The sequence below is a fragment of the Babylonia areolata genome, chromosome 7 (assembly GCF_041734735.1).
Source record: "Babylonia areolata isolate BAREFJ2019XMU chromosome 7, ASM4173473v1, whole genome shotgun sequence".
Classification (NCBI taxonomy): Eukaryota; Metazoa; Mollusca; class Gastropoda; order Neogastropoda; family Buccinidae; genus Babylonia; species Babylonia areolata.
Window position 1 is genome coordinate 51,945,943 of NC_134882.1, and position 13,944 is coordinate 51,959,886.

Consider the following 13,944-nt stretch of genomic DNA (forward strand, 5'->3'; position numbering starts at 1 on the left):
GTTGCTGAAACCGCCTTCCTCTCCGTTGAACCGATAGGTTTCTTCCGCAAATTCTGCCGGATTCAGACTTCGCATGCTTGGGTAGACACACCCCAGGGGCCAACTGCATGTGGCATGCACACAGCATGGTGGAGCTAGATGGCCGTCGGTGGCTTTCCTTAGCTGACGCCCTTTTATGGATCTCGTTTTTAATTCCGTAAGGGTGTCCAGCCACCCACCTCACCAGTCCCGGAATGGAGCAGTGGGAGTGCCGGTTTAGTCGCCGGCAACCCGACCCTGAACAGGTTGTACTGGATTACAGGTTACCAGTAGCAGATCTAATGACCTGACCTGATCTCGTAATTAGATCATGATAGTATAACAACATTGATGATCCGACAGCAAAGGAAATTACTGAAAATATCATGGCTGATGATGAGCAGTTGACGAATATTGGGGATGGCTTATCCCTTGAAAGATATATTCATTGAGAAGAATTTGGGAAGTGTTAATGTCTTTTCATGAATGCACAAAAAACACAAGCTGTATGGCTAGGAAGTGGAAAAATTCGTTAAACATTAAATGGAATCCAGAAAAAAAAGATACTAGGAATATGGTTTACGAATGATGTCAAATATTCAAATCTTTAATATGGATTTTGCTTCCAAATCCTCCGGAATTGTTTTTTTTTTTTTTTTTTTTTTTTTTTTTTTTATAAATAATTGTCAGAAAACGTGTTTTCAGTTCGTATGGAATGACAAACGACACAAGTAGAAATACAGGAACAAAATGTATTACGAAAGGTGGTTGAAACATTCCAGATATAAGAAAGTATATTAAACTTTGAAATAAGATTGTTTTATAAAGTTCAGAACTACAAAACGCAAACGGAAAAGTAGTCCAACTGCAATGTTCTTATTTTTAAATGAAATAGAAAAATGTGGACCTGTTTATGTACTGCTTGAAAGTAACAATAACGGTTTGTTTGGTTTTTTTTTGTTTTTGTTTTTTGTTGTTGTTGTTGTTGTTGTTATTGTTCTTGTTGTTTTAAACAACAACTTTTATGTCATACTATGAAATTTTTGTGTCAGTGGAAGCCCAAATCAAAAACAGATCTTCAGTCAGAACGTATTCAGAAGGGATCACGGGCATACTACGATGTTTTGACATCCGATCATTCACATCCTAATGCTTGTAACAAATGGTCTGAGAAATTTGGAACGAACATAATGTTGAGAAAAGGCTTTTAATAAAATTCATAAAATACAAGACATAAAACTGAAATGGCTACAAGTTAGTATAATACACAGAATCTTTGGAACAAATGTAATTTTTTTTTTTTTTTTTTTTTAAGGGAAAAGTAAATAGTAATAATTGTGGCTTTTGTTTACAAGCTAAAAATAGAATATCAAAATGCTCACATTACCAAAAGAATACTCAGTTTAACAGTCACACATACCTCTTCTTCTTCTTCTTCTTCGTTCGTGGGCTGCAACTCCCACGTTCACTCGTATGTACACGAGTGGGCTTTTACTTGTACCCCGCCATATAGACAGCCATACTCCGTTTTCGGGGATGTGCATGCTGGGTATGTTTTTGTTTCCATAACCCACCAAACGCTGACATGGATAATAGGAACTTTACCATGCGTATTTGATCTTCTGCTTGCGTATACACACGAAGGGGGTTCAGGCACTAGCAGGTCTGCAAATCTGTTGACATGGGAGATCGGAAAAATCTCCATCCTTTACCCATCAGGCGCCGTTAACGAGATTCGAACCCAGGACCCACAGATTGAAAGTCCAACGCTTTAACCATTCGGCTATTGCGCCCGTCGTCACACATACCAAGACATATGTTCATTAGAGAGAGAGAGAGAGAGAGAGTGGCCTTCACACACACACACACACACACACACACACACACACACACACACACACAAACACACACACACATGCACGCACTTTTTCTGTACTCTGACGGAAATTTGTTGAATGATTTCCCACTCACTTTAAAAAGTATTAAGAATAAAAACATGTTTAAGAAAAATCCGAACAACCATCTATGAAAAACAAGAGAGGCAAGGCATTCAATACTCACTTGTGATACACAGTTAAAAAATCAATAATCAAAAATATTTTTAATTAGTTTTTGAAATGTGTTCTGCATTTGTTGAGATGATTATATAAAGTTTCGCGTAAAATGAAAAAAAAAAAAAAGAAAAAAAAAAAAAAAAGGGCTTCAAAGCAGATTTGAACCATGGATGTTCGGGTCGAGAATGAGTGGTTTTATACACTATCATTTATCATTTGAGCGTGTTCTTTTTATGTTATTTAAGTGCATCTCAGATATTTAAGAATTTCTTTCAAGTCCAAGGTAAAGGAGACGTTCCTATCGCCTCAAACACACAGCAGTACGTTTTCTTCTAGATCTGCAGATATGTGTTCGACAAGTTTCAGCAGTACACTCAGTAAGAAACTACAACACTGTCCATTCAATTTCTCTTTTCTGTTCATTCTAGCTGATTCAGTATCCATTTTAAAACATTCATATGCAGTAAACACGTCGGTGATTATTTAAGAAATTCTTTTAATTTGGCAGTAAAGGAGACGCTGCCATTGCGTCAGGCTTTGCAACATGTTTTGTCAAGATCCTTACGAAACAGTCTAAACAAGGTTTACCTAAACTCTGTGAAACGGTCGATTCAATTTTTCCTTTATGTTCATTCTAGTTAATTCAATGTCCACTTTGGATTATTCATATACAGTGAACACATCATTGATGTAGATACTGTCACTGTTTGTGTTTTGTACAGAATTTCTATTTCTTTGCTTTTAATTGTGAACAAGAAAACGAGGTCATGGTGTCTTCTTACCAGACACAGCCTACTTTCCGGCAGCTGAAAACTAGCAGAACAAACCGTTAATGATTCGGAAATACGGCTGTTATTGGTATGACTGTGAAAATTGTTTTTATTTGGCAGACAAAGTATTTCCAGAGAAAATGGCAGTGTTAACGTCTATCATACACACACACACACACACACACACACACACACACACACACACACACAGCCAAACACTGGGTTATAAAATACTCACTTTGTTTACACAAGTGAGTCAATAAACAGTCATACTAATTTTTTGCTGTTTGTCTAACACTTTGTATTCTTTTTGTTAAACGTTTTATATACGTTCATATTGGAACCGTGTGTTTTTTTAGGGAATGTGTGTGTGTGTGTGCGTGTGTGTGTGTGTGTGTTAGTGAGTGTGTGTGTTAGTGTGTGTGTGTGTGTGTGTGTGTGTGTGTGTGTGTGTGTGAAATAGGGTTGGCTGTGGTGATTGAGCATGTACGTTTGTGTGAAACAGAAATGAATTACTTCATTATCATACCAGTCCTGTAAGTATGTATTCATGTAGCTGTGTGTATTTCACTTTTTCTTTTTGGTCTTTCTTTCTTTCAGATGGCTTGATAAATAAATAAAAGTATTTTAAAAAAGAAGGAAAAAAAGCAGTTGCTGCTTAAACAATTACCATATGGAATGAAATGCTGATATTAAGTTTGACACAACTGATGATGGGCGCAAGCGAACGGAAGAGTGTTTGTTGCCGTTTGTTGCAGAAAGGATGGGATGGTTTGTTGCAGAAAGGATGGGGTGGTTTGGTGGCTTCAGCATCATACTGCTGCTGGCAGTGACCATGGCTCTGGTGCAGAAAGGGGCTGAAGCGAAAAAACCACACATTCTGGTCATCTTGGCTGATGACGTCGGCAACGCTGACTACCAGGTGTGTGTGTGTGTGTGTGTGTGTTTGTGCATGTATTTTTTTTTCTTTCTGTATGTTTTTTGTTTGTTTTTATTCATATTTATCATCGGGTTACCAAGCCAAGGCACGTGTTGTTGTGATTGCTGCAGTGTGAGTGTCAACAGTGCTTCACTTTCTTTTCCAGACTCTTTGTTTTTTTCTTTCTTCGGGTTGGATTTTTATTTTTCTTGTTGGTTCCAACAGCTTTCACGTCGTGTTCTGGGCCTCGTTTTCAGTGGTGGACAGTGTTGACGGTCTTGTGGATCGTCATTTGCGCTGATTTACCCCCACCCTCCCTACCGTTTTTGTGCCCCAGTATTTGGAACATTGGGACATTTTCTTTACTACAGTTTGGTGATGATGAAGAATGATGGGAATGAAGATGCTGCAAGGGGGGTCCGTTCCGAGAAGTGGCTGACTCTCCTCTGTGTGTTCTCAGTCTTCCCATTTGAGTTCATTGTCCTCTCAACTCAGGGTCCGAGGCGGTTCACTTCACTTCACTTGTTCCTTTGGATGGCCGTTGGGGCACCACAGATAACCTGTCACCCACCTTCCTCCGTCCTTCTCTGATTTCTGCTTCCCTAAATGAGTCGCACAGCCTCAGACCTGTCCATTCTGGGATGTTGTATTCCAATCTCTTTTTCTGTGTGCCTCTTCTTCTCCCTCCTTGTAAAATGTCCTGCGGGATCATATTTGCAAGTCATGTTGATCTTGTTGATGTGCCCATACCACCTCAGTATTTTTTCACAGTGGTAATGTTTTCATATGGCCCGATGGATTGCTTGATTCTGTTCCCCACATCCTCGTTGATTATGTGATCTTTATAGACGATGCCTAAAGTCTTCGAAAGCATCCCATTTCTGGGGCCTGTATCCTCTTTTCTAACTCTGCCGTGAGGGTCCACGTTTCACATGCATACAGGAAAGCATGCATTCCTTGGTCATCTCAGAGCCAGTTAGGGACCAAACCAACCCACCTCTGCTCGGGCTTGAACCCACGTCTTCCCAGTAGTTAGTCCTTGAGGCTGACCACTTCGCTATGGGGACTGATCATTGATGCTGGCTTGGTAAGCGTTGTGGCAGGAAGCTGAAGCTGATAGTAATTTGGAGCTCCAATGATACTGACTTTGAGCTCCAATGATACGGACTTGGAACTCCAACACTACTGACTTGAAACTCCAACTATGCTGACTTGAAAATCCAATGATACTGACTTGAAAATCCAATGACACTGACTTGGGAGACCCCAGATAATAACTTTGGCGTCCAGCTACGGACTTGGAACTCTAGTGATACTGACCTGAAATTCTGTTGATAATACGGAGGTAGTTCAAATCCGCGTTCGTCGGATTTTCGTCAGGATTCCCTGTTTATTTTCAGCGATAACTGCGTGCCATTGCGCGTCTCCACTGCCAGGTTTTGTTGTTGTTTTGTTGTTGTTGTTGTTGTTTTTGTTTTTGTGGGGTTTTTTTTGGTTGTTGTTGTTGTTGTTGTTTTCTTTTTCTTTTTCTTTTTGCTTTTGTCACAGAAATGCTAATATTTAGTAGATATTTTTCGTTTTGCAATTACACCAGTTATTTGTTTTAATCTTCCATGTTTACTTTCAGCGTGTTTCTTGTCAAATCTCTGCCATTCAAGTATTCGAACAGATCTATTTAAAATTCAACACACCATCATCTGCCTTCGACTTTGGAGAGTCTTGACATACGGAATACCAGTTTGAAGCATCATTTTATCCACAGCACCATACTTTTTCATGTCTTTGTGAAATTGAGGGAAGGTGTCACGGACAAGAAGGGTTGTGTGTGCGTGTGTGTGAACGCTGCCAATTATGGTAGACCCACTCTCCTTGTAGCTCTCCCGCGTGCTCCCTTTAGCTTAGGAAGTATAAGGAATGCACGTGTTGCACTGGAAAGCATGACGTGCAGATTTCTGATTTGATAGCTATGGCAAGTTTTCTTCGTTTGGAAAACCAGCACCATTAGTCAGTGGAGCAAGACACTTGGCCAGGTCTACAACAGTGTAGGGTCCTATAGAGAGGGACGCTCAGCCGGTATTTTGGCCGGAGTTCAGAAACCGTTGAGGTATTTATTCATTCATTTTTAGAGTCGTTGCACTGGTAAAATGATCTTGCAGTTTGTAGTATTTGTTGTACAACCGTTCGGAAATATGTGTACCTGTTTTACTAGGCGGTTTTGCTCTTCATGTGTTGGTTACCTGAATTTGTACTGTCTGACGTTACATGTGCTTAATCTCTTTTTCGTCTTAGATATTTCCTAGTCTGAAACGTTACCAGTTTACTTGAAACTGACATGTAGTTTTTTGCTTGAGTGTTTGATCCTTGTTCTCTAATTCGGCATTACTTTCACTTTAAATTTACAATTTCAAATTGTCTCACGTATTCTGTTTGATGTGCTTGAATTACTTGGTCCATTCTCCCAGTTTTGAATGTGGAAACAGTGAAATACAGGTCTAGCCTACATTTGTTTTGGGGATTATTTTCAGTAGATTTGTAAATTATTTCAGGAAATAATTGTTAAATTGGAGTTAAACCAGAATATTAAATTTTCAGCTGTCGGCTGAATTATTTTGTAGAAAGACTGGAAAACCGTTCAATTATATTGCTTTACCTGTAAACCGTGATGGGATTTAAGGGGAGTGAATGAGACTGCCCATGATAATGTAATGTAGTGCCATTGTGATTCCCCTTCCACCCCGAAATGGTGGGCGGCAGTTGATACCAAGATTGTGGATAATTCACGAGAACTAAACCGCGGATTCTAGGTTTTTCTCCAGGGAACTCCACTCTCCCTCTGTGGAGACCAGACTTCATCCCGCTTGTTGAGTGGCCGTCTTCCGCCTGGGGATCTCGAGCGTCGCTGGTGGACGTGTTTCCCCAAAGCGCTACACCAGAGTCCACCTTCCAGGACAACTAACTGTATGGTGCCAGTTTATCCATCCCCCACCCCGCACCCCCGCCCCTCCTAAGAGTGTTACTAAAAAAAAAAGAAACTGTCATAGAAGAGGGTGACGGAAGGGGAGATGATCTTGAGTGTTCCTCCTGCTGAAGAGTAAAGCGAACAGACTTTGTGGTGTCATCTTTTAGTATCGGTGTCCTTTTGTATCGCGTCTGATCTGTGTTAAAAGTATTCGGAGTAAATGTTTTGTAATTGTTTATTTCGGGCTTTTGTTTGGATAAATGTGAGAGCGTGAGAGTTGGCCATAACTTTTGGTTGAAAACTTGCACGCGACAAAAGGGGAAATTGTTGTTTTTGACAATTATTGACAAGATCTATTTTATATATTCCGTTTCAAGGCAAAGGTTCCAAGCTGATAATGTGATCTACTTTCTGTCATTTGTTTACGCCAGATCTCCATAGGAGGAATCTATAAAAAAAAAAAAAAAATTAATAAAAAAATTGAAAAAAAAGATTTCAAAGTGACAAACTTACTGCGTTGCTTTCTTTTAAAATGCTGTATATGTCTTGAGTTCTAAAGACGTTTTTGAAGACATAGTTTTTGTTTGGTCAGTCTGTGCAAGTAAAATGATCTGATCGAACTCTGGTGGAAAGTTGTCCAAAGAAAGGCAGTGCACACCCACAAAAGCCCATAACGTCATATGAACTTTTTTGTCGCTCTGCAAGGAAATGTTCCTGTCAAAAGCATATACTCTCCCTACTGCCTTGGAACCCCAATGATACTGACTTGGAACTCCAATGATACTTCTTTGGGGTCCCTAAATGTTGACTTGAAACTCCAATGACACCAACTTGAAGTTCAATAATATGTGACCCTCCACCACGAAATGAGTCGCTTTGCACCAGAGGTCGATTTTTAGTTATTGGTATATCATAAATGTGCAATAAAAGAGCTTTACAGCTTGTAAATCGGACCATTCTGTGAAAAGTTATTGCGATTTTAAGTTCTAAAGTCTAACAAACTGAAATCAAGGCTGAAGTTTTGGAACATGTTCATAGCAACCACGTATTTCTAACCAAGATATGCTCATGAAATTTGGCACACTTATAAGCCTACTTAGTGGCAATATCCACAATTGCACAAAGTTTGAAAGAAAAATATTGAGTGTACTTGATTTTATTCAAATAAGTTTTGTTATTGTTGTTTTTTTGTTTTTGTTTTTGTTTTTTGAAAGAATTGCGACTGAGGCGTAAGTATACTTACGTTTTAATCAGCTCATCATGACTAAAATCTTCGAGTTTTAAGATTGGTTTTGTGGTGTTTGTGTTTCAATTACAATGAAACTTTTGCATTGTATAGTATGTGTACTAAACATTTATGCCAGATTAAAGGGGGGAGATGCTAAATCATGATGCCGAATCATGTAATTGTTGTAATTGAGTGTGCTCACTGATTACTGTGCTCACTGATTACTGTGCTTGTGATATTACCACAATCCATGCAACGTAACAAAAAAGATCCATACAACAAAATTGCTCACACAAAAGGTACAGGTTCACGTGCATTTTATCTCAGCATAGCATCAAATAAAATACACTTCATAATCCAAATGAACACTTCATCTGCAAAGAAAACCTACTTGCCAAAACCCATACTTCACACAATAAAGACACACATCATCAGTCACACTCAATCTGCTAAAAAAAAAAAAAAAAAAAAAAAAAAAAAAAAAAAAAAAGTGCAGATATGTGGCACAGGTAATCAATTTTTGTGGTTCAAAGTGTTACTCATCAGGGTGGATGGTGTTGATGTTGAACCTTCTTCCTCCACTCTTTTTTCTCCACCGGTGTTATCAGTATGTTCCAAAAATGCATGGTTTATCCTGAAACAGTTTGTTATGTAATACTTCTTAATCTCTTTTAATTTTCTTTGTTTTGAATTATTTTCTATATGTTCTGAAGTGTATTCATCAATGCTAATAATGTTAGATTAAATAACAGTAATTTCAGTTTTGTATATCGACATCACAGCTTTCATTCTTTACACAGGACTTATACTTTTATGTATTTTATCAGAAAATAAACACACACACACACACACACACACACACACACACACACACACACACACACACACACACACACACACACACACACACACACACTCACTCACTCACTCACTCACTCACTCACTCACTCACTCACTCACTCACTCACTCACTCACTCACTCACTCACTCACTCACTCACTCACTCACTCACTCACTCACTCACTCACTCACTCACTCACTCACTCACTCACTCACTCACTCACTCACTCACTCACTCACTCACTCACTCACTCACTCACTCACTCACTCACTCACTCACTCACTCACACACACACACACACACACACACACACACACACACACACACACACACACACACACACACACACACACACACACACACACACACACATATATATATATATATATATTCCAGATGCAGTTTACTGATAATAAAAGTATGAAATGATATGATTATCAATGCTGTATCACTATAAGTATCAGTGTGCATGTGCATGACATGCTGCAATGCATTAAGTTACTTTATGCATAGTGGCATGTCAAGCACATGCACACTGATATTATTATGTAAATGTCTATGCAAAACTTTACAATTCCATACATGTACATCTATTCAGTTTGTAAAAAGAAACTAAGTTTGCACACTTAATGGTAAATTTATACTATAAATCAAAGTACATTAACACTTGACCACAAATCACTCTCATAGTTCACCAGCAGACAATAATTTAGTTGACAGTGCAGTTAATGTGGTGGTGTTGCCTCTCCTCCTAATGACATGACTTGCCAGCAGTGATCTCAGAACTGGTGAACAGGCAGGCATATAAAGTACCATCATATCTTTCAGGGCTGAAAAAGAAATTAACAATTTGTAATACTGTTAGTATTTACTGTTGACAGGGGTTAGGGGGTGCACGGGAGGGTAGTACCTCTAGAGGGGGGGTTTGTCACGCTCTTCCGGGAGTGGTTCGTCCTCTGTTGGTCCCCACCGGCACCCAGCTCTCACCTATGGGTCCTAGAAGCTGCTAGCATGCGGCAGCGCCCAACCCCCGGGCAACGGCTTTGACAGGTTGGCTAAACTAGGTGAGGGTAGCTGATGGGTCTCAAACCCTCAGTGAGTTAGGGCTTGTCTACCCAAGCATGTGAAGACTGGATCCGGCGGACTCTGCGGAAGAAACCTTCATGGTTCAACGGAGAGGAAGGCGGTTGCAGCAGAGCACTGTGGAGTGCTGAGGGCAGGATGAGACACATAGGACATCCTGGTCATCCACCGCATCCGTTTCCATCTCCAGTCGTCTTGACCTCGTCTTGCCACTGTATACAGATGGTCTCGGACAAGAGTGAGGTCGACGGTGCGCAACTCCTCACTATAAACAAAGTCATCGCACGTCATCAGTCATCCTTCATCCCATACCATCATTTTCCCCAAGCCCTGTGGCGACAGGCGAGCGACGAAGTGACAGGTGTGGGTACACTGGCAGTCGTAGCTGCAGACCTGCACTCAGGCGGCTCAGGCCATAGGGTCGTTTTTCACCGACTGGAGCAGTGGTGGAGATCGGCAGCCCCCTGAGCGACTGAGCAGTCCTCTTCAGGACAGCACTGCTCACTTCCATGGCATGAGGAAGGGGCTAGAAAAGGTGCCCTAAACATTGCCTGCTCCACACCACACTAGTCAGCATACCGCGACTGACGGGGACCCTACTCAAGCGGTCGACACACAAAGGAAAGAAAGAAGAAAACAAGGAGCACCCCATTGACCATTGCCACATGGAACGTGCGTATGCTCTGGACAGAGGCGACTCAGCCAGGACACAGATGTACAGCACTCATTGCGAGTGAATTAGCCAGGTACAACATCGACATCGCTGCCTTAAGTGAGACCAGACTGGCAGAAGAAGGCGAACTCTGTGAGCGAGGCGCAGGCTACACCACCTTTGGGAGTGGTCGCGGACCTGAAGAGAGACGTGAGGCTGGAGTTGGCTTTGCAGTGAAGACAACCCTCATTGGCAAGCTGACTGGCCCCCCGAAAGGAGTGAATGATCGCCTGATGATGAAACTCCCTATATGCAACGGGAAGAAGTTTACCACCATTGTCAGCACCTACGCGCCCACCATGACCAACCCAGATGAGATCAAGGACAAGTTCTATGAGGACCTGAACGCTGTCATCACCACTGTTCCCAACGCAGACAAGCTCATCATTCTTGGTGACTTTAACCCGAGAGTTGTGACAGCACCTCCTGGGAAGGAGTGATTGGGAAGCATGGGGTTGGTAACTGTAATAGCAATGGCCAACTACTTCTCCAGACATGTGCTGAACACGACCTTCTTATCACAAACACCATCTTCTGCCTCCCTACCCGTAACAGGACGTCATGGATGCATCCTCGCTCTGGGCATTGGCATCTCATCGACTTTGTCATCGTCAGGAAGAGGGACAGGCAGGACGTACGAGCCACGAGGGCCATGTGCGGCACCGAGTTCTGGACAGACCACCGCCTTATCGTCTCCAAGTTCAACCTCCGCATCCAGCCCAAGAGACGGCCTCAGGGCATGAAAGCACTCAAACGCCTGAATGTCAACAAGCTGTAGCTAGGCAACATCAAGCAGAGCTTTGCTGACACCCTGGAGGAACGCCTTGAGTCCACCGTGCTGGACAACCAGAATGTGGAGGCAGCATGGGGCGCACAGCATGAGACAGTGTACAACACTGCCATGGAGTGCCTGGGGCCTTTTGTCAGGAAGCACAAAGACTGGTTTGATGAGAACTGCACTGAGATCAAGCAGCTGCTAGAAGACAAACGCCAAGCCTACAGAGCCCACATTGAAGATCCCAAGTCACAGTCAAAGAAAGACATACTGAAGAGCGCACACAGCACCATCCAGCTGAAGCTGCGGCAGATGCAGGATTCCTGGTTGAGCAACAGAGCTGTTGAGATCCAGGGCTTTGCAGACAGGAACGACATGAAGAACTTCCATAATGGCCTGAAAGAAGTCTACGGTCCCACCACCTCCGGATCTGCTCCACTCCTCAGTGCTGATGGTTCTACCCTGATCACTGACAAGGACAGGATCCTTGAGAGATGGGCTGAACACTTTGACAGTGTACTGATCCACCCCTCCACCATCAATGATGAAGCCATCGACCGACTCCCCCAGGTGCCAGTCGAGTCGTTGGATGCCATTCCAACTTTGGAGGAGACCCAGAAAGCTATCCGTCTGCTATCCAATGGCAAAGCCCCTGGCTCAGACTCCATTCCAGCTGAGGTCTACAAAGAAGGTGGTATGGCGCTGACTGAGAAGCTTCATCAGCTGTTCCAGCTCATCTGGCAGCATGAGGCAGTTCCACAGGACTTCAAAGCCGCTTCCATCATACACCTGTACAAGCGCAAAGGAAATCGTCAGGCCTGTGACAACCATCGTGGAATATCCCTGCTGTCTGTCACAGGCAAGACTCTGGCCAGAGTGCTACTCAACCATCTCATAGCGCACCTTGAGCAAGGTCTCCTACCAGAGAGCCAGTGTGGCTTCTGGAAAGAAAGCGGGACTATCGACATGGTGTTTGCTGCCAGGCAGCTCCAGGAAAAGTGTCAGGAACAGAACGCCAACCTTTTCTCCACCTATGTCGATCTGACCAAGGCCTTCGATACTGTTAACAGAGATCGCCTTTGGAGAATCATGGCGAAGTACAGATGTCCCAGAAAGTTCATCACCATCATACGGCAACTACACGATGGGATGCTGGCCCGAGTCCAAGACAATGGAGAGACTTCAGAACCATTCCCTGTCTCCAACGGAGTCAAGCAAGGGTATGTTCTTGCCCCCACCCTGTTCATTCTCATGTTTTCAGCCATGCTGACAGATGCCTTCAGAGACGCTGACGTAGGCATTGGCATCAGGTACCGCACAGATGGCTCACTCTTTAACCTCAGGCGGCTTCAAGCAAAAACCAAGGTGAGGACAGACACCGTCAACGAATTCCTGTTCGCTGATGACTGTGCTCTCAACGCTGCCTCCGAAGCTGACATGCAACACAGTGTCAAGTTCTCTGCTGCCTGTGACAACTTTGGCCTCACAATCAGCACAAAGAAGACTGAGGTGATGCACCAGCCAGCTCCAGGAAATCCTTACGTTGAACCAAACATCTTCATCAACGGGCAACGACTGAACGCGGTGGACAAGTTCACATACCTGGGCAGTACACTCTCTCGCACAGTTGTCATCGACGACGAGGTGAATGCCAGACTTGCCAGAGCTGCCTTCGGCAGACTCCATAGGAACGTTTGGAACAGGAGAGGCATCACCCTGGAGACGAAGCTCAAAGTATACAAGGCCATAGTTCTCACCACACTGCTCTATGGATGTGAATCATGGACGGTCTACAAACGCCACGCCAAAAAGCTAAACCACTTCTACACCACCAGCTTCAGAAAACATCTCGGCATAAAGTGGCAAGAGAAGATCCCTGACACAGAGGTGCTCACTCGTGCAAACTTGCCCAGCATCTACACCATCTTGATGCAGGCCCAGCTGTGCTGGGCAGGCCATGTAGTTCGCATGCCAGACCACCAGCTCTCCAAGAAACTGCTGTATGGCGAACTCCAACATGGCAAGCGCTCCCATGGAGACCAAAAGAAGCACTTCAAAAACACTTTGAAAGCTTCTCTGAAGGCCTTCAGCATCAGCCACGACACATGGGAGCTGAATGCAATGGACGGACCAAAGTGGCGTTCAGCTGTCCACAAAGGCGCCAAATCCTGTGAGGCCAACAGAATCGCTGCAGCAGAGCAAAGCAGACAGGCCAAGAAAAGCAGTGCCAGCAAGTCCCCGACAGCCGCCACCATCCCCCGTCCACACTGCGTCAGAACCTTCCGTGCGCGGATTGGCCTGACCAGTCATCTGCGCACCCACAGAGCCCAACCCACCCACCCCCAGGATGACTAGATGGTCCTCGTCGATCCCGACGGACGAACCACACTGTTGACACAACTCTGTATTTATTTACCTCAAGACAACACACACACACACACACACACAGAGAGACACACACACACACACACACACACACACACACACACACACACACACACACACACACAGAAAGAAACACACAGAGAAAGAAACACACACAAACCTCGACGGGCGCAATAGCCGAGTGGTTAAAGCATTGGACT

General features: G+C 43.4%; 2 protein-coding genes across 2 annotated transcripts in view; both read left to right on the forward strand.

Annotated features, from left to right (window-relative positions):
* Positions 1–13,944, forward strand: part of LOC143284213 (arylsulfatase B-like) — a 67,804-nt gene that overhangs the window by 46,453 nt on the left and 7,407 nt on the right. The window contains exon 2 of the mRNA XM_076590878.1: positions 3,625–3,764. Coding sequence (XP_076446993.1) covers positions 3,630–3,764 — 135 coding nt within the window. The 5' untranslated portion in view covers positions 3,625–3,629. The remainder of the gene's footprint in view (positions 1–3,624; positions 3,765–13,944) is intronic.
* LOC143283872 (arylsulfatase J-like) overlaps positions 1–13,944 on the forward strand; it is a 72,279-nt gene that overhangs the window by 42,321 nt on the left and 16,014 nt on the right. The window lies entirely within an intron of this gene.